At 44.8% G+C, this 22208-nt stretch overlaps 1 protein-coding gene across 3 annotated transcripts in view; it reads left to right on the forward strand.

Moving 5' to 3' along the window:
• The window catches only part of LOC118384863 (astrotactin-2), a 529880-nt gene that overhangs the window by 481764 nt on the left and 25908 nt on the right, over positions 1-22208 (forward strand). For all 3 annotated transcript variants that reach the window (XM_052521172.1, XM_052521173.1, XM_052521174.1), the window contains one exon: positions 6353-6494. In XM_052521172.1, the coding sequence (XP_052377132.1) occupies positions 6353-6494 (142 nt within the window). The remainder of the gene's footprint in view (positions 1-6352; positions 6495-22208) is intronic.

Below are 22208 nucleotides of genomic sequence, written 5' to 3' on the forward strand. Positions count from 1 at the left end.
GTTGCTCTTGCTGGGGAGATTCCCTGATCCACCTCTACGCAGACAACACCATTCTATATACTTTCGGCCCGTCATTGGACACTGTGCTATCTAACCTCCAAACGAGCTTCAATGCCATACAACACTCCTTCCGTGGCCTCCAACTGCTCTTAAACTCTAGTAAAACCAAATGCATGCTTTTCAACCGATCTCTGCCTGCACCCGCATGCCCGACTAGCATCACCACACTGGATGGTTCTGACCTTGAATATGTGGACACCTATAAGTACCTAGGTGTCTGCAAACTCTCCTTCAGACCCATATCAAACATCTCCAATCGAAAATCAAATCAAGAGTCGGCTTTCTATTCCGCAACAAAGCCTCCTTCACTCACACTGCCAAGCTTACCCTAGTAAAACTGACTATCCTACCGATCCTCGACTTCGGCGATGTCATCTACAAAATTGCTTCCAACACTCTACTCAGCAAATTGGATGCAGTTTATCACAGTGCCATCCGTTTTGTCACTAAAGCACCTTATACTACCCACCACTGCGACTTCTATGCTCTAGTCGGCTGGCCCTCTCTACATATTCGTCGCCAGATCCACTGGCTCCAGGTCATCTACAAGGCCATGCTAGGTAAAGCTCCGCCTTATCTCAGTTCACTGGTCACGATGGCAACACCCATCCGTAGCACGCGCTCCAGCAGTTGTATCTCACTGATCATCCCTAAAGCCAACACCTCATTCGGCCAACTTTCGTTCCAGTACTCTGCTGCCTGTGACTGGAACGAATTGCAAAAATCGCTGAAGTTGGAGACTTTTATCTCCCTCACCAACTTCAAACATCAGCTATCTGAGCAGCTAACCGATCGCTGCAGCTGTACATAATCTATTGGAAAATAGCCCACCCATTTTCACCTACCTCATCCCCACAGTTTTTATTTATTTACTTTTCTGCTCTTTTGCACACCAATATCTCTGTACATGATCACCTGATCATTTATCACTCCAGTGTTAATCTGCAATACTGTAATTTTTCGCCAACCTCCTCATTCCTTTTGCACACATTGTATATAGACTCCCCTTTTTCTTTTTTTTTTTCTTCATTTTCTACTGTGTTATTGACTCGTTAATTGTTTACTCCATGTGTAACTCTGTGTTGTCTGTTCACACTGCTATGCTTTATCTTGGCCAGGCCGCAGTTGCAAATGAGAACTTGTTCTCAACTAGCCTACCTGGTTAAATAAAGGTGAAATAAAAAAAATATTGTTTAACAGAGACAGTTTTGTAAAGTGGAATGGTCCAAAATTCCTCCTGACCGTTGTGCAGGTCTGATCCGCAACTACAGAAAACGTTTGGTTGAGGTTATTGCTGCCAAGGGAGGGTCAACCAGTTATTAAATCCAAGAGTTCACGTACCTTTCTCCACCCTGCATTGTGAATTTTTACACGCCGTGTTCAATAAAGACATGAAAACTTATAATTGTTTGTGTGTTATTTGTTTAAGCAGACTGTGTTTGTCTATTGTTGTGACCTGGATGAAGATCATAATAAAATGTTGTGACCAATTTATGCAGAAATCCAGGTATTTCCAAAGGGTTCACATACTTTTTCTTGCCACTGTATGTGTACGTTATTTTTGCGACGCCTGTGCACACAACAGACCGGTGTGGTCTGCATCTTAGGGCTCCTGTGAGATGAACACAGTGGAGGACGAAGTGGCCCAACGCTGTTTACAGGTCATTTCAACAAAACACTTCAATGTGATGACGTTAAATCAACGTGGGAATTGGATTTGAAATAAGTCATCAACGTATGGGAATTTAGTCTTTTTCTCACCTAACTTTAAACCTAAATCCAATGTCATAGTGACTTTTTGATTGATTTCACTTTGAATTCAGGTTAATTGACAACTCAACCAAAAGTAAACATTTTCAACTGTTCTGCCTTATTATTATTCGACCAAGCTGGTCATTTAAGAACATTTGAACATCTTGGCCATGTTCTGTTATAATCTCCACCCGACACAGCCAGAAGAGGACTGGCCACCCCACATGTGCTCTCTCTAATTCTCTCTTTCTTTCTCTCTCTCGGAGGACCTGAGCCCTAGGACCGTGCCCCAGGACTACCTGACATGATGACTCCATGCTAGGTTTTGGCCTTTCTAGGGAGTTTTTCCTAGCCACCGTGCTTCACCACCTGCATTGCTTGCTGTTTGGGGTTTTACGCTGTGTTTCTGTACAGCACTTTGAGATATCAGCTGATGTATGAATGGCTATATAAATACATTTGATTTGATTTTGATTTGATTTGATAAATCAAATCTAGACGCTGAACTAATGTCTGTGCCCAGTGGGGAATGTGTGTGTGTTTGTGTGCATGTGTGTGTGTGTGTGTGTGTGTGTAAGGGTGTGCGCGCGTGCCTGTGTTTGTACATGTGTGTTTGTGCATGCGTGCGTGTGTTTGTGGCGGTTAGCCTCAGTGCAGTGAGCTCTCTCACTCTCTGGCGGGGTTCAGTATTTTGTGAGTGGACAGGACAGCCATGGGTGGGCAGGCTGGCTGAGAGACAGGAGCGTGAGCCTTGCTGTTTGTCTTTGGCCTTTTTGAAACTCACAATTATGTGATAATTACACATCTATAAAAGGATATCCTTGATCTAGACTGCACCAAGTCACGCATCAGCCCCTGATTTATTCTGATTATCAAAACATACAAAGACATCATTCCTTCACAGACCACATCCAGAAACATTAAACTTCTGTCTTCTCTCTCCCGCCCTCCCTCCTTCTTGCACTCTCCTCCCTCTGCCCTTCGACCTTCCTTTTCTGCGCTCTCTCTTTCTACCTTTAGCCTGCATGAAGCAGCAGATTTATGGCTTGTCCGGGGCATTCCTTTCATAGTTGTGTCATTGAAAGGGAAGAGTAGACTGGAAAAGGCAAGCTGTATTGCGTCAAGAGTCAATCTTAAATACATCATTATGGTTTGTTTACGCTAAAGATCAAGTGGTCTGATAGGGACGATTTACTGTTTCACAAATAATTTGACTGTTAGCATACTTGGCTTTCGGTATATGCTAACTGCGAGGAAAGGTAAACCTGAACGCTTCTGTAATTTTACCTTGTTTTTACTTTTGTAAAACTTTATTTATTTTTGTCTGAAAAATGTAACATTCTTGCTAGGCTAAGACGTTCTAAAACACATTCTATCCCATTGAACATCACCAAGTCATTCTTCCAGTTTATGGTAGCCCCTAATGACACTTGGTCATCGCTTCGTTCGCGTCGCAATTAACTGTTAACGTGAAACAGGTGGCCTAACATAACAGTGTAGATGAACCAATGAGAAAGCACAAAACAACAAAACAAACTAAAGAGATAAGCAATTAAATGAGAGGAAAATGGTGAATGAAGAGCTGGGCCTGGTTTCTAGAAAGCGATGGAACTTAGGCTTCCGTGTGTTTTAATGATACATCTTTCCTACAACGGTCGAGTATGTAACATCCATTTCCAAAAACAGCACACAGAGAGAACGTTTTCGAAGTGCGTCGTTGAGGCATCGAAAGGATCGAAAGAAGAAAGCACTACTTTTGGATCAGTGTTCTCCCTTTACAATCTCACCTTAACAAATGATTCCACAATACTGACGATAGGTCAGCTCCTAGAGCGATATCCCCTGTGGCTACAAATATTGAGGTGTCTTATTCCAATGCTTACCCTATAATAATGAACTAAATCAAGATTTGGCACATCAGTACACAGCATGAAATATATTGAGCCAAAAATTACAGAGAGTATCGTACAAATTGCTTCTTTTATTCTTTTTTTTTTTTTTACAAATTCAATTAACATGAAATTAATTTCAATATCATTCAAATATACACTGTAGATCGATGTGCCTACACTACAGGGATCATCAACTAGATTCAGCCGCGGGTAGATTTTTTTCTTGAGTGAATGGTCAGGGGGCCGCAAGAAGCCTAAACAGATACTGTATACAATTTTACTTAATCATTTCAAATGTTGTTGAAATGTGTATATGATCACATATACGGTCTCTCTATTATGTGTGGGAATACTTTGGAACAGATTTCAAACATTTAAATCACTTGGTGTTTTTGCCATCTTTTATGTTCAACAGTAAATAGAAAATCTGAAAACTTGGGGGGGGACAATTAAAAACACCCTGCTACACTTTATATATCTTTGAATACATTCATCTCAGTTTTCATATGAAGCATCTTTCACGGTCACATTCATTCTGAAGTTATCGGTGGTCACAGGAAGACAGATAAACAGCTTGATTTTGTGTTTAGCTGATATATTATGTGTATAAAGTGATGCGGAAGGGCAACAAAAAAGAAGCATCTAACGACGTACTTAACGAGTGGTTTCAAGAGTAACTTCAGTAGTGATGGTTTTGGGAAACAGCTGGGAGATCTAACGATGCTCCTACGTAAGTTCTAACGATGAACGTAGCCTTAAGATACTTTTGGGAAACGGGGCCCAGATCTGTTCCATAAATCGTGAGCAGCAGCAGCTTGGTGGTATGCGGGCCAAGGCCACACATACGGTGGAATCATAAGGACAATGTTGACTCCGACCCCAGGATCAAAAGGGACTGCTCGGCTATGCTAAGACAATATGGCTTACAAATCCTTACCCATCCCATCCTCCATAAACACATGGTCAAGCATGTAAACACTTTTACATGGTTTCGGGACAGTAAATCACCGTGTGCCGAGCACCATCCGCTTACAGAGGTCTATGTCATTTTAAGTGTTCTTATTAAACAAGGTATCAGCCTTTATGGACAAAGCCTGTGATGTGTAAGCATGGTGTGTTTGAACGAGTGTCGATGTGCTCTCTTATTTCATTTTTGGATTAACATGGATGTTTCGAAGAAGGATCTGGCAATGTATTGTTTACTAAGTGTGCTGGTGGTCTTCACCAGAGATTGCGTGGATTGTGTTTCTGGGAACATGTCAAATCTTTCATTCGTTCACTTCTTTCCTCCTCTCTTTTGCAACCCTCCTTTCCATCACCGCCTGCCCCACCGGACTTGTATGTACGCTTTCATCCAAAACATGTGGACTGAATATATGTGAAGTAATTCATCCCAGAGAGAAAATGTACACAAGCATAACATAAACGTTCAAGTAAATCATCAATTATATCAGTGGAGGATCAAGAAAATTCCAAGACAATTCCAGTTAGGCCTATTTCAGCATGTTTCTCAAAAGAGGATCTCAGTCCAGCAGGAAAAACAACCTATAGTGGACTTGTTCTGCTGGCTCTCCTCCTGTGAATAGATAAAAAGGTCCAATTTGCATTTGCATGTTTAGAAAGAGAAAACCTTCGAAATAGTACACCTGGCACAGGGAGACTCGAAGTATTGGAATGTGTTTGGGAAACCTACTGAACCTCAAATCTTTCATTTGTTCACTTCTTTCCTCACTTTTGCAACCCTCCTTACCATATCCTCCTGCCCCACCGGACAGACATATTCCCTGTGTTTATAAGTTGGCCTGCATGTCATAAGCTGAAGTTAAGCTCCCTTTACATCTTGTAGAAATCGTTTGAAATCCCCAACATTTTAGAGCTTTTAAACTGTTTCGACAGCTCTCTCTCTTTTCCACCACCCCTCTGAGCGCTGGAAACGGTTTGGTGCATGTCTGAATGAACAAGTGTGTCATTATTTTCCCTTAAGCTGACATGAAAGATATTTCACAACTTGTGAACTGGTGTTTGTGAGACACAGGGGTTCTCAGTGAGATATCATTGTAACAGTACCATGTGACCACAAAGGAGAAAAGTCCTGTTTTCTTACGGTTCTATAATGTACCGTGTGGGGCCGGCTGCCAGAGGAAGTCTGATTTCATTTTGCCTCAGGATTTGTGCTTCAGAAATCTTTCCCTCTGGGCTGAGCTGAAGTGAAACTCGGAATGACTTGGAACACAATTAAGCGCCAAGTGGAAGGATCAATGCTGGAAAGAATCTCCCTCTTAAAACTTAATTCATTACTTTTCATTGCATTTGTGTCTGTTTTCTGTTGAAACATGTGCCATGTGACCAAGGCTAGCTTGGCATGTGTTTGTTTTGTAAAACATATCACTGAAGAACAATAGGTGAGAGTGCATGTTAGGACAAAACAGCAGACTTGTGGCCTTTCTGGTAGATTTGCCACTTTATTTAAGAGGAACAGGACATGGGTTGCAACATGGTCAATGCACAGTAAGTCTATTAACCCTGTGATTGTCTCTCCGTCCGTCTTTTACTCTTCATACATCTATTCACTCACTTTCTCTCATTCTACATCTTCTGTCTCGCTCTTTTCTTCTTTCTCTCTCTCTTTCACCTCCCATCTCCGGTAGGTGAGGTGTTAAGTCTGGTGGATGACCTGTTCTCAGGTTTGGGTTCGTCCTGTGTGGTTGCGGGTCGGAGGAATGGAGACCATCCTCACTCTGTGCTCTACTCGCTGGTCTTCAAGTGCCTGGAACCCGACAGCCTCTACAAGTAAGAGCCCCCAACCTAAAATACTTTGGACCTGGGCCCGTATTCATAAAGCCTCTCAGAGTAGGAGTGCTGATCTAGGATCATGTCCCCGCTGTCCATGTAATCTTATTCATTATGATCTAAAAGGCAGAACTGAGCCTAGATCAGCACTCATACTCTGAGACGCTTTATTAATACGGGCCCAGATGTGCTATGGCTTTGCACCATTCCACGGGTGAAATGAAAAGTAGGCTCAACAACAAGGTAGAAATTAAGGAGAAAATAGGAGAAAAGACAGATGTATTCGTTTATGTTCTCTTGTTCACTTCTCTGTGGTAAGTGTTGCTGTTGCCCTTTGCATCAACCCCAGAGACTGAGTCTGTTGAGTTGTCGCCACGTTTAAAACCCTTCTCACCTCCACTGTTGTCTTCTCACCTATACATTGTTCTCTGTTTGACTCGCAGCTCGTTCTAACCAAATTGACCATACTTTCATGAGTTTAGAATTCGCGTTACCATAAAAAAAAAAAAAGTAAAACATTGTTAACCAGTGGCATTGTTGTTAGTTTTGCATCTTTCCTAAACAAGAATGACTTGACAAATATCATCCGGCCAGCACCACATACTTTCCCTGAGTCTGTCTGTACTCCCATTGGCAATGGGACTTGTATAGGCCATGTTTTTAATTCCCCCCACCCAGAACACAGCTGGCTCGTATTAGGCGGGCGGCACATATTTTGGTCTCACCAGGGTGGAAGTGGTGGATGCTAGTATTATTGTTTCCGTTATTGTTCCGTTTGTCATGAGGCCTTTTGCAATGGAGGAAATCGTGGTCATGGTGAATAACGAGCGTCACAACCAACCAACCGACCATCGTGGTGTTTGTGTCACACAAAAACTGGAGGAGACTGGAGCCATTGACCAGTTGGTCTGTCTGGTGCTCATTGTCTGGGGCGGTTAGCAAACAGTCAGACAGACCACTCCTAATCCTTCTATAGACATGATAATTAGTCATAAAGACTCAGAACCATAACACATTAAGCTGCACGGAAGACATGAATGGAGGAACCACACACACCACCCACACAACCCACACACGTCAATCAGTTGCATACACACGTTCGAACCCACTGACACATACTAATATGTTCAGCAGTTGAAGCACTACTTCATTTATGGACAGACATAAGTACAGCCTTGAGTCCCTCACTTAAGAATGTGTGAGGGGGTATAGTCAACCCTACATCCCATTAGGGTTAGCAGAGAACACTTTAGGGTTTCCATGGACAGCTGTTAGTAAACTTTGCAGGTGTTTCATTTTGCAAAGGGGATTCACTTAGTTGAGTCCTTGTCTTGGGTGAGTATCAATATAGAGTAAAAAGAAAAGCCTATTAGTGGGATAGTGAAGAGATGAAATTCAATCAGCTGTGTCCACATGGAGGCTGAGTCCACATGAATGTTCCATAAGCGGCCCTGCTGCCAACAGAGACTATGCTGTTTATGTTTGTCTGGAGCCCCGGGTAGCCTCGACAGATGCAGGCTAAGCATGCATTTATGAATCCATCACAGTTGGAGACTTTTATGTTGCGCCGTTTGGAGGAGATCTCAGAGAGGCAGTATATGAGTCTTCAGAGGGTCCAGGGGTCTGCAGCCTGCCTTTCCAGGGACCATCGCTGGGATGTGCATTTGATAGCAGCACTTTGTTCTCCTTGGGTATAATTTCCCTGGTCCCTCTACCTCTTGTCTCCACATCTTGAAATCAAGTTAGATGGGCACAGTGTGCTCTGAAACCAAGCAGGCCCCAGATGCAAACGAAGAGGGGACACTCCGATCATCACACCATGTTTCTCTCCTCTGAGCTCTCTCAACTTCTGTTTGGTGTTTTATGTTTGTGGCCCTGTCTAACCGTTTTTCCACCTTGTTTATTTTGAGAAGCTCTACAGCTGTGCAAGACACAGATAGGTGCTTATGTTAAAGGTGCACTATGCAGAAATCGCACTGGCATTCTCTGTTTGCTAAAATTCTAATAGTTTGCCTCATTTCAGTTTATGTGACAAAACAAGCCATTTCTATGTGAATTTGGTCAGGTCCTAAAATAGTTACATATTGCAGCTTTAAAGGACTGTTGGGGGCAGCGCTCCCCAGAAGCCTACAGCAGAAGTCATAACAGCATGATAGTGAGAGTATATTGAGAGGGATGATGTATTCAAGCTTTAAAAGGTAGTAGGAGATTCCTGTGCAACCGGTTGCAACTTCCCTTCCTTCCCACCATCTGCCTTGAGCAACCTGGAGGTCAATCCAAACAAGAGAGAGATGAAGAGAGAGCTTACTAGATGGTGAAACTTTGAAGCCTCTGCTTCCTCTTTTCTGAGCATAGGGAGAGAGAACACTGCCTTGTATACATCCACCTATACAAGGCAGTAGTGCCCACCTTCGCCCGGACCCCGATTAAAAAAAAAAAAATGTTTATACCTTCCGGAAACCTGCCTCACCCAATGTGATACGGAATCGCTATTATCTTTATTTTTAGAACACACTCAATAACCTCCAGAAGCTAACCAGCTAGCTAGCTACAAGCTACTTAGTCATTGTTATTTTTTTAACCTGGATAACACTCGCCAGTCCAGCCCCCCTGCCCCATCCACCGCTGCCCCTGGACTCTGATCACTTGGCTACATAGCTGATGCACGCTGGACTGTCCATTAATCACGGTACTCCATTCTGCTTGTTTGTTTTATCTGTCGGCCCCGTTGCCTAGTCAATGCCATTTTACCTGCTGTTGTTATGCTAGCTGATTAGCTGTTGTCTCACCCACTGTTTTAGCTAGCTTTCCCAATTCAACACCTGTGATTACTGTATGCCTCGCTGTATGTCTCTCTCAAATGTCAATATGCCTTGTATACTGTTGCTCAGGTTAGTTATCATTGTTTTAGTTCACTATGGAGCCCCTAGTCCCACTCCTCATACCCCTGATACCTCCTTTGTCCCACCTCCCACATATGCGGTGACCTCACCCATTACAACCAGCATGTCCAGAGATAAAACCTCTCTCATCATCACCCAGTGCCTGGGCTTACCTCCGCCATACCCGCACCCCACCATACCCCTGTCTGCGCATTATGCCCTGAATATATTCTACCATGCCCAGAAACCTGCTCCTCTTATTCTCTGTCCCCAACGCTCTAGGCGACCAGTTTTGATAGCCTTTAGCCGCACCCTCATACTACTCCTTCTCTGTTCCGCGGGTGATGTGGAGGTAAACCCAGGCCCTGCATGTCCCCAGGCACCCTCATTTGTTGACTTCTGTGATCGAAAAAGCCTTGGTTTCATGCATGTCAACATCAGAAGCCTCCTCCCTAAGTTTGTTTTACTCACTGCTTTAGCACACTCTGCTAACCCTGATGTCCTTGCCGTGTCTGAATCCTGGCTCAGGAAGGCCACCAAAAATTTAGAGATTTCCATACCCAACTATAACATCTTCCATCAAGATAGAACTGCTAAAGGGGGAGGAGTTGCAGTCTACTGCAGAGATAGCCTGCAAAGTAATGTCATACTTTCCAGGTCCATACCCAAACAGTTCGAACTACTAATTTTAAAAATTACTCTCTCCAGAAATAAGTCTCTCACTGTTGCCGCCTGCTACAGACCCCCCTCAGCTCCCAGCTGTGCCCTGGACACCATTTGTGAATTGATTGCCCCCCATCTAGCTTCAGAGTTTGTTCTGTTAGGTGACCTAAACTGGGATATGCTTAACACCCCGGCAGTCCTACAATCTAAGCTAGATGCCCTCAATCTCACACAAATCATCAAGGAACCCACCAGGTACAACCCTAACTCTGTAAGCAAGGGCACCCTCATAGAAGTCATCCTGACCAACTGGCCCTCAAAATACACCTCCGCTGTCTTCAACCAGGATCTCAGCGACCACTGCCTCATTGCCTGTATCCGCTACGGTGCCGCAGTCAAACGACCACCCCTCATCACTGTCAAACGCTCCCTAAAACACTTCTGTGAGCAGGCCTTTCTAATCGACCTGGCCCGGGTATCCTGGAAGGACATTGACCTCATCCCGTCAGTTGAGGATGCCTGGTCATTCTTTAAGAGTAACTTCCTCACCATTTTAGATAAGCATGCTCCGTTCAAAAAATGCAGAACTAAGAACAGATACAGCCCTTGGTTCACTCCAGACCTGACTGCCCTCGACCAGCACAAAAACATCCTGGGGCGGACTGCAATAGCATCGAACAGTCCCCGCGATATGCAACTGTTCAGGGAAGTCAGGAACCAATACACGCAGTCAGTCAGGAAAGCTAAGGCCAGCTTCTTCAGGCAGAAGTTTGCATCCTGTAGCTCCAACTCCCAAAAGTTCTGGGACACTGTGAAGTCCATGGAGAACAAGAGCACCTCCTCCCAGCTGCCCACTGCACTGAGGCTAGGGAACACGGTCACCACCGACAAATCCATGATTATCGAAAACTTCAACAAGCATTTCTCAACGGCTGGCCATGCCTTCCGCTTGGCTACTCCTACCTCGGCCAACAGCTCCGCCCTCCCCGCAGCTCCTCGCCCAAGCCTCTCCAGGTTCTCCTTTACCCAAATCCAGATAGCAGATGTTCTGAAAGAGCTGCAAAACCTGGACCCGTATAAATCAGCTGGGCTTGACAATCTGGACCCTCTATTTCTGAAACTATCCGCCGCCATTGTCGCAACCCCTATTACCAGCCTGTTCAACCTCTCTTTCATATCGTCTGAGATCCCCAAGGATTGGAAAGCTGCCGCAGTCATCCCCCTCTTCAAAGGGGGAGACACCCTGGACCCAAACTGTTACAGACCTATATCCATCCTGCCCTGCCTATCTAAGGTCTTCGAAAGCCAAGTCAACAAACAGGTCACTGACCATCTTGAATCCTACCGTACCTTCTCCGCTATGTAATCTGGTTTCCGAGCCGGTCACGGGTGCACCTCAGCCACACTCAAGGTACTAAACGACATCATAACCGCCATCGATAAAAGACAGTACTGTGCAGCCGTCTTCATCGACCTTGCCAAGGCTTTCGACTCTGTCAATCACCATATTCTTATCGGCAGACTCAGTAGCCTCGGTTTTTCGGATGACTGCCTTGCCTGGTTCACCAATTACTTTGCAGACGGATTTCAGTGTGTCAAATCGTAGGGCATGTTGTCCGGTCCTCTGGCAGTCTCTATGGGGGTGCCACAGGGTTCAATTCTCGGGCCGACTCTTTTCTCTGTATATATCAATGATGTTGCTCTTGCTGCGGGCGATTCCCTGATCCACCTCTACGCAGACGACACCATTGTATACACTTTCGGCCCGTCATTGGACACTGTGCTATCTAACCTCCAATCGAGCTTCAATGCCATACAACACTCCTTCCGTGGCCTCCAACTGCTCTTAAACGCTAGTAAAACCAAATGCATGCTTTTCAACCGATCGCTGCCTGCACCCGCATGCCCGACTAGCATCACCACACTGGATGGTTCCGACCTTGAATATGTGGACACCTATAAGTACCTAGGTGTCTGGCTAGACTGCAAACTCTCCTTCCAGACACATATCAAACATCTCCAATCGAAAATCAAATCAAGAATCGGCTTTCTATTCTGCAACAAAGCCTCCTTCACTCACGCTGCCAAGCTTACCCTAGTAAAACTGACTATCCTACCGATCCTCGACTTCGGCGACGTCATCTACAAAATTGCTTCCAACACTCTTCTCAGCAAACTGGATGCAGTTTATCACAGTGCCATCCGTTTTGTCACTAAAGCACCTTATATTACCCACCACTGCGACTTGTATGCTCTAGTCGGCTGGCCCTCGCTACATATTCGTCGCCAGACCCACTGGCTCCAGGTCATCTACAAGGCCATGCTAGGCAAAGCTCCGCCTTATCTCAGCTCACTGGTCACGATGGCAACACCCATCCGTAGCACGCGCTCCAGCAGGTGTATCTCATTGATCATCCCTAAAGCCAACACCTCATTCGGCCGCCTTTCGTTCCAGTACTCTGCTGCCTGTGACTGGAACGAATTGCAAAAAAATCGCTGAAGTTGGAGACTTTTATCTCCCTCACCAACTTCAAACATCAGCTAGCTGAGCAGCTAACCGATCGCTGCATCTGTACATAATCTATTGGTAAATAGCACTCCCATTTTCACCTACCTCATCCCCACAGTTATTTATTTACTTTTCTGCTCTTTTGCACACCAATATCTCTACCTGTACATGATCATCTGATCATTTATCACTCCAGTGTTAATCTGCAATATTGTAATTATTCGCCTACCTCCTCATGCCTTTTGCACACATTGTATATAGACTCCCCTTTTTTCTGTGTTACTGACTTGTTAATTGTTTACTCCATGTGTAACTCTGTGTTGTCTGTTCACACTGCTATGCTTTATCTTGGCCAGGTCGCAGTTGCAAATGAGAACCTGTTCTCAACTAGCCTACCTGGTTAAATAAATGTTTTAAAAAAGGACAGCGCCCTCAACCGCAGCCCCAACACCTCACACAGGAGCAACAGATCAACAGACAACGCCCAGACCAACGAGACACTCGTCCAGACCACACTCGGCCATCTTACATATAAAACCTTATTTGTTCGTCAAAAATTGTGAATAACTCACCACAGGTTAATGAGAAGGGTGTGCTTGAAAGGATGCACATAACTCTGACATGTTGGGTTGTATTGGAGAGAGTCTCCGTGTTAAATCATTTTCCACATGTGGTCTGTGCCTGTATTTTGTTTTCATGCTAGTGAGGGCCGAGAATCCACTCTCACATAGGTACGTGGTTGCAAAGGGCATCAGTGTCTTAACAGTGCAATTTGCCAAGGAAAGAAACTCTGAGCTTAGCCCTATCCAGATATCTGGCAGTGGCTTCTGATTAAATACAGTACAATTTTCACAGAACCGCTTGTTGCAATTTTGATGAGGCTCTCTTGTTCAGATATCGGTAGGTGGACTGGAGGCAGGGCAAGCAAGGGATAACGAAAGCAGTTGTTTGTGTCGTCCGTTTCGGGAAAGTACCTGCTTAATTGCGTACCCAGCTCACTCAGCTGCTTCGCTATATCACATTTGACATCGTCTGTAAGCTTGAGTTCATTTGCACACAAAGAAATCATACAATGATGGAAAGACCTGTGTTTTGTTAATGCAGACAGAGAAGAGCTCCAACTTCTTAATCATAGCCTCAGTTTTGTACCGCACATTGAATATAGTTGCAGAGAGTGCCTGTAATCGTAGATTCAGATGATTCAGGTGATCACCCAGATAGGCCATTCGTGTGAGAAACTCATCATCATCATCAAGCGGTCAGACAAGTGAAAATTATGGGCAGTAAAGAAAACTTTAAGCTCGTCTCTCAATTATAAAAAAAAGTGTCAATACTTTGCCCCTTGATAACCAGCGCACTACTGTATGTTGTAAAAGCCTTACATGGTCGCTGCTCATATCATTGCATAGTGCAGAAAATACACAAGAGTTCAGGGGCCTTGCTTTAACAAAGTTAACCATTTTCACTGTTGTGTCCAAAACGTATTTCCAGCTGTCAGGCATTCCCTTGGCAGCAAGAGTCTCTCTGTGGATGCTGCAGTGTACCCAAGTGGCGTCGGGAGCAACTGCTTGCACGCACATTACCACTCCACTATGTCTCCTTCTCATGGCTTTTGCGCTATCAGTAATGATACCAACACATCTTGACCACCAAAGTCCATTTGATGTCACAAAGCTGTCCAGTACTTTAAAAATATCCTCTCTTCTTGTCCTGGTTTCCAGTGGTTTGCAGAAGAGGAGGTCTTCCTTAATTGACCCCCGTAAACGTAACAGACATACCAGGAGTGTCACGTTCTGACCTTTATTTCCTTTGTTTTGTCATTATTTAGTATGGTCAGGGTGTGAGTTGGGGTGGGCAGTCTGTTTGTTTTTCTATGATTTTGGGATTTCTATGTTTCGGCCTAGTATGGTTCTCAGAGGCAGGTGTCATTAGTTGTCTCTGTGTCACGACTTCTTCCGAAGTCGTTGCCTCTCCTTGTCCGGGCGGTGCACGGCGTTCGACGTCACCGGTCTTCTAGCCATCGTCGATCCATTTTTCATTTTCCATTGGTTTTGTCTTATCTTCCCACACACACACCTGTTTTCAATCCCATTCATTACCTGTTGTGTATTTAACCCTCTGTTTCCCCTCATGTCTTTGTCAGATTGTTTTATTGTCAGTGTTGTGTTGGTGCGCGACGGGTCCTCGTACCCATGTTTTTTCATGTCTGTACTGTTTAGTGTTATGGAGCATGTTCTGTGGACATTTGTTAAAAGACTCATTTATACTCCATTTTGACTCTCCTGCGCCTGACTTCCCTGCCACCTATACACACGGCGCTGACACTGATTGAGAATCATACTTAGGTAGCCTGGGTTTCACTGTTTGTTGGTGGGTGTTTGTTTCCGTGTCTGTCGCCACACGGTACTGTTTCGGTTTGTTCACGGTTAGACGAAGAGGAGGAAATTTGCCGTTACAAGGAGCTGTGCCAGGCCCGCCACGTCTGTTAACTCATCCAGCTGTAACACATAGAATTCACTGGCTTGTATGCAAAGCAGTAATTGTTTAAAAAAAATCTCCTGCTATGTCACCGATGCGTCGTGAAACAGTGTTGTTTGATGAAGGAATTGTATCGTTTTTCGGGCCTTTTCCCCCAGCACTGTCCCAGCCATATCTGCGGCAGCAGGAAGAATTACATTTTTTTTTCACCTTTATTTAACCAGGTAGGCTAGTTGAGAACAAGTTCCAATTTACATCTGCGGCCTGGCCAAGATAAAGCAAAGCAGTGCGACAAACACAGAGTTACACATGGAATAAACAAACATACAGTCAATAACACTGTTACGCACAACTCTATGAAGAGGGAACGCAACACCCTGCCACAACTCAACTCTCCGTGAAGTGAAAGAGGTACGGGACTGTAGGTGCGAGTAAGGATGACAAAAGGCAGAGAGAGGGGTACCATTTACAAGGAATTTATTCCGTCACACGGCAATATGGGGAAAAGGGGCTGGACAGAACCAAAGCAAAGAAAGTAAATGTCAAAGTCCCCCTCTCCTATCTAAACTTCCTACCCACTACCTATCTAACTTAGCACCACCTGGTGCGCTAACCAAAATACAGGGGGTGGTCCGCCCAGGTCTTACCTAGTGTGCCTAGACAGTGAATAGACTACGGGTATATGTATGCCCGCGGGCCTCTTGCCTAAGCATTTCCTAGGTGCATTCCCCTTCCCCTCCTGGGAACAAATGAAACACAATATTATTAACAATTTCACAAACACACTGAGAAACACAGGACATCAAATAGGCTCTGTCTGACTGAGCAACAAACTTACACAGAACATACCAACTGCTCCCAGCAACAACTAACACAGTAACTTACCCACAGGCATCAGCCTCCTCTCTCAGCAAATGTATTCTGCAATGATCTCTCTGCAATCTATATCACAATCAGATCTCCCCTGAGCAACAGAACACTGGTTTATATACAGCTGTAAAAAAGTATTGGTAATTGACAACAGCTATGTTCTGACGAGAGGGCGGGGTCAGCTCTCCAATCAATGGGGCTGATCAATCAGCTGTAGGGGATTTCAGGACACCATCCTGAAACACACACATAACAAACCACAACACAGAAACTGGGGAATGTAACAAACACAATAGAAAAAAAGTATATACAGTGGGGCAAAAAGTATTTAGTAGGCCACCAATTGTGCAGGTTCTCCCACTTAAAAAGATGAGAGAGGCCTGTAATTTTCATCATAGGTACACTTCAACTATGACAGACAAAATGAGAAAAGAAATCCAGAAAAACACATTGTAGGATTTTTAATGAATTTATTTGCAAATTATGGTGGAAAATAAGTATTTGGTCACCTACAAACAAGCAAGATTTCTGGCTCTCACACACCTGTAACTTCTTCTTTAAGAGGCTCCTCTGTCCTCCACTCGTTACCTGTATTAATGGCACCTGTTTGAACTTGTTATCAGTATAAAATACACCTGTCCACAACCTCAAACAGTCACACTCCAAACTCCACTATGACCAAGACCAAAGAGCTGTCAAAGGACACCAGACACACAATTGTAGACCTGCACCAGGCTGGGAAGACTGAATCTGCAATAAGTAAGCAGGTTTGAAGAAATCAACTGTGGGAGCAATTATTAGGAAATGGAAGACATAACAAGACCACTGATAATCTCCCTCGATCTGGGGCTCCACGCAAGATCTCACCCTGTGGGGTCAAAATGATCACAAGAACGGTGAGCAAGAATCCCAGAACCACACGGGGGGACCTAGTGAATGACCTGCAGAGAGCTGGGACCAAAGTAACAAAGCCTACCATCAGTAACACACTACGCCGCCAGGGACTCAAATCCTGCAGTGCCAGACGTGTCCCCCTGCTTAAGCCAGTACATGTCCAGGCCTGTCTGAAGTTTGCTAGAGAGCATTTGGATGATCCAGAAGAAGATTGGGAGAATGTCATATGGTTGTTGAAGCTCTTCTGGAGGTTAGTTAACACAGTGTCCAAAGAAGGGCCAGAAATATACAGAATGGCGTTGTCTGCGTATAGGTGGATCAGAGAATCACCAGCTGCAAGAGTGACATCATTGATGTATACAGAGAAAAGAGTTGGCCCGAGAATTTAACCCTGTGGCACCCCCATAGAGACTGCCAGAGATCCGGACAATAGGCCGTCCGATTTAACACACTGAACTCACTGAAGTAGTTGGTGAACCAGGCAAGGCAGTCATTTGAGAAACCAAGGCTATTGAGTTTGCCGATAAGAATGTGGTGATTGACAGAGTCGAAAGCCTTGGCCAAGTCAATGAATACAGCTGCACAGTATTTTCTTTTATCGATGGCGGTTATGATATCGTTTAGGACCTTGAGCGTGGCTGAGTTGCACCCATGAACAACTCGGAAACCAGATTGCATAGCGGAGAAGGTACGGTGGGATTCGAAATGGCCGGTGATCTGTTTGTTAACTTGGCTTTTGAAGCCCTTAGAAAGGCAGGGTAGGATAGATATAGGTCTGTAACAGCTTGGGTCTAGAGTGTCTCCCCCTTTGAAGAGGGGGATGATCATGGCAGCTTTCCAATCTTTGGGAATCTCAGACGATACGAAAGAGAGGTACAAGAGGCTAGTAATAGGGGTTGCAACAATTTTGCCTGATAATTTTAGAAAGAGGGTGTCCAGATTGTTTAGCCCAGCTGATTTGAGGGGTCCAGATTTTTCAGCTCTTTCAAGAACATCAGCTATCTGATTTGGTTGAAGGAGAAATGGGGAGGCATGAGCATGTTGATGTGAGGGGTGCAGGGCTGTTGACCAGGGTAGGGGTGGCTAGGTGGAAAGCATGGCCAGCCGTAGAAAAATTCTCAATTATCTTGCATTTTTCGGTGGTGACAGTGTTTCCTAGCCTCAGTGCAGTGGGCAGCTGGGAGGAGGTGCTCTTTTTCTCCATGGCCTTAACAGTGTCCCAGAACTGTTTGGAGTTTGTGCTGCAGAATGCAAATTTCTGTTTGAAAAAGCTAGCCATTGCCTTCCTAACTGCTTGTCGCGGGGGCTATTCGGTGCTAATGCAGTACGCCACAGGATGTTTTTGTGCTGGTCAAGGGCAGTCAGGTCTGGAGTGAACCACGGGCTATGTCTGTTCCTGGTTCTACATTTTTTGAATGGGGCATGCTTATTTAAGATTGTGAGGAAAGCACTTTTAAACAATAACCAGGCATCTTCTCCTGACAGGATGAGGTCAATGTCCTTCCAGAATACCCGGTCCAGGTTGATTAGAAAGGCCTGCTCGCTGAAGTGTTTTAGGGAGCCTTTGACTGTGATGAGGGGTGGGTATTTGACCGCAGACCCATTACGGACGCAAGCAATGAGGCAGTGATCGCTTAGATCCTGGTTGAAGAGAGCAGAGGTGTATTTGGAGGCAGGTTGGTTAGGATGATATCTATGAGGGTGCCTGTGTTTACGGATTTGGGGTTGTACCTGGTAGGTTCATTGATAATTTGTGTGAGATTGAGGGAATTAATCTTAGATTGTAGGATGGATGGGGTGTTAAGCATGTCCAAGTTTAGGTCACCTAACAGCACGAGCTCTGAAGATGGGGGGCAATCAATTCACATATGGTTTTTTTTATTTTTTATATGGTGAATCCAAGGCACAGCTGGTGGCTGAGGGTGGTCTAAAGCAGGCGGCAACGGTTAGAGACTTGTTTCTGGAAAGGTGGATTTTTAAAAGTAGAAGCTCAAATTGTTTGGGCACAGACCTGGATAGTAAGACAGAACTCTGCAGGCTTTCTCTGCAGTAGATTGCAACTCCGCCCCCTTTGGCAGTTCAATCTTGTCGGAAAATGTTATAGTTAGGGATGGACATTTCAGGGTTTTTGGTGGCCTTCCTAAGCCAGGATTCAGACACAGCTAGGACATCCGGCTTGGCAGAGTGTGCTAAATCAGTGAATAAAACAAACTTAGGGAGGAGGCTTCTAATGTTAACATGCATGAAACCAAGGCTTTTTTGGTTACAGAAGTCAACAAATGAAAGTGCCTGAGGAATGGGAGTGGAGCTAGGCACTGCAGGGCCCGGATTAACCTCTACATCGCCAGAGGAGCAGAGGAGGAGTAGGATAAGGGTACGGCTAAGGGCTATAAGAACCGAGAGTAAAAGGAGCAGGTTTCTGGGCGTGGTAGAATAGATTAATTGCATAATGTACAGACAACGGTATGGTAGGATGTGAATACAGTGGTGGTAAACCTAGACATTGAGTGATGATGAGAGAGGTATTGTCTCTAGAGACATCAATTAAACCAGGTGGGACAAGAGGGTTATCTGAGGCATATTGAACAGGGCTGGAGGATCTACAGTGAAATACGACAATAATCACTAATCAAAAGAGCAATGGACAAGGCATATTGACATTAGCATACGCAGCTGAGTGATAGGGTCCAACGGGCTGGAGACACGGCAATTCAGACAGCTAGCGGGCCGGGGAGGGCAGGCTAGCAGAAGGGCCTTAGAGGTACGTCGCGACGGAAGAAGTCTGTTGTAGACCCTCGTGCGGTTACTTCGGCAGACCAGTCCTGATGGATCAGCAGGGGTCCATGTAGTAAAAGGGTCCAGGCCAATTAGCAAAATAGGTATAGTAGCCCAAGAAATTGACTGATGGACCACTTCAGCTACAGTCCGGTATGCTCTAGACAGCTAGCGGGCCGCGGCAGTGTTGTGGCAGTGTTGTGGGGGTGCTTTGCTGCAGGAGGGACTGGTGCACTTCACAAAATAGATGGCATCACGAGGGAGGAAAATTATGTGGCTATTTTGAAGAATCTCAAACATCAGTCGGGAAATTAAAGCTTGGTCGTAAATGGGTCTTCCAAATGGACAATGAACCCCAAGCATTCTTCCAAAGTTGTGGCAAAATGGCTTAAGGACAACAAAGTCAAGGTATTGGAGTGGCCATCACAAAAGCCCTGACCTCAATCCCATAGAAAATTTGTGGGCAGTACTGAAAAAGTGTGTGCAAGCAAGGAGGCCTAGAAACCTGACTTAGTTACATCACTACTCTGGACGGTTCTGACTTAGAATACGTGACAACTACAAATACCTAGGTGTCTGGTTAGACTGTAAACTCTCCTTTCAGACTCTCCTTTCAGACATTAAGCATCTCCAATCCAAAATTAAACCTAGAATCGGCTTCCTATTTCGCAACAAAGCATCCTTCACTCATGCTGCCAAACATACCCTCGTAAAACTGAAAATCCTACCGATCCTTGACTTCGGCGATGTAATTTACAAAATAGCACTCTACTCAGCAAATTGGATGCAGTCTATCACAGTGCCATCCGTTTTGTCACCAAAGCCCCATATACTTCCCACCATTGCGACCTGTATGCTCTCGTTGGCTGGCCCTTGCTTCATATTCGTCGCCAAACCCACTCGCCAAACCCACTCGCTCAGCTCACTGGTCACCCACCCGTGGCATGCGCTCCAGCAGGTATATTTCACTGGTCGAACCACAATGCCAATTCCACATTTCGCCGCCTTTCGTTCTAGTTCGTTGCTGCCAATGACTTGAACGAATTGCAAAAATCACTGAAGCTGGAGACCCATATCTCCCTTACTAACTTTAAGCACCAGCTGTCAGAGCAGCTCACAGATTACTGCACCTGTACATAGCTCATCTGTAAATAGCCCATTCAACAACCTCATTCCCAATACTGTTATTTATTATTATTTTATTTTGTATTTATTTTGTATTTTTAACCTTTGCACCCCAGTATCTCTACTTGCACATTCATATTTTGCACATATATCACTCCAGTGTTTAATTGCAAAATTGTCATTATTTTGCCACTATGGCCTATTTGTCTACCTCCCTTATCTTACCTCATTTGCACAAACTGTTTAGAGACTTTTTCTCTGTTGTGACTGTATGTCTGTTTATTCCATGTGTAACTCTGTGTTGTTGTTTGTGTCGCACTGCTTTGCTTTATCTTGGCCAGGTCGCAGTTGTAAATGAGAACTTGTTCTCAACTGGCCTACCTGGTTAAATAAAGGTGGAGAAAAAAAAACTGGGCACACCTGTATTTGGAGATTTCTACCATTCTTCCCTACAGCTCCGCTCAAGCTCTGTTTGGTTGGATGGGGAGCGTTGCTGCTCAGCTATTTTCAGGTCTCTCCAGAGATGTTAGATCGGATTCAAGTCCAGGCTCTGGCTGGGCCACTCAAGGACATTCAGAGAATGTGTGGACCACTCCTGCGTTGTATTGGCAGTGTGCTTAGGGTCGTTGTCCTGTTAGAAGGTGAACCTTCGTCCCAGTTTACGGTCCTGAGTGCTCTGGAGCAGGTTTTCATCAAGGATCTCTCTGTACTTTGCTCCCTTCATCTTTGCATAGGTCCTGACTAGTCTCCCAGTCCGTGCCGCAAAAGAAAATCCACACAGCATAATGCTGTAACCAGAATGCTTAACCGTAGGTTTGGTGCTAGGTTTCCTCTAGACGTGAAGCTTGGCATTCAGGTCAAAGAGTAATATATTGCTTTCATCAGACCCAAGAATCTTGTTTCTCATGATCTGAGAGTCTTTAGGGGCCTTTTGGTGGAGTGCTGCAGAGATGGTTGTCTTTCTGGAATGTTCTCCCATCTCCACCGAGGAACTCTAGAGCACTCTCAGAGTGACCATCGGGTTCTTGGTCACCTCCCTGACCAAGGCCATTCTCCGCCGATTACTCAGTTTGACTGGGCGGCCAGCTCAATGAAGAGTTTTGGTGGTTCCAAACTTCTTCCATTTAAGAATTATGGAGGCCACTGTGTTCTTGGGGACCTTCAATGTTGTAGATATTTTTTGGTACCTTTCCCCAGATTTATGCCTCGACACAATCCTGTTTCTGAGCTCTACAGACAATTACTTGGTTTTTGCTCTGACATGCACTGTCAACTGTGGGACCTTATATAAACCGGGTTGTCCCTTTCTAAATCATGTCCAATCAACTGCATTTACCACAGGTTGACGCCAATCAAGTTGTAGAAACATCTTAAGGATGGAAACAGGATGTAGCTGAGCTCAATTTCGAGTCTCATAGCAAAGGGCCTGAATACTTATGTAAATAAGGTTTTTCTGTTTTTTTTTTAATACATTTGCAAACATGTCTAACAACCTCTTTTCACTTTGTCATTATGGGG

This window comes from Oncorhynchus keta, chromosome 6 (genome assembly GCF_023373465.1).
Source record: "Oncorhynchus keta strain PuntledgeMale-10-30-2019 chromosome 6, Oket_V2, whole genome shotgun sequence".
In the NCBI taxonomy this organism is placed as follows: Eukaryota; Metazoa; Chordata; class Actinopteri; order Salmoniformes; family Salmonidae; genus Oncorhynchus; species Oncorhynchus keta.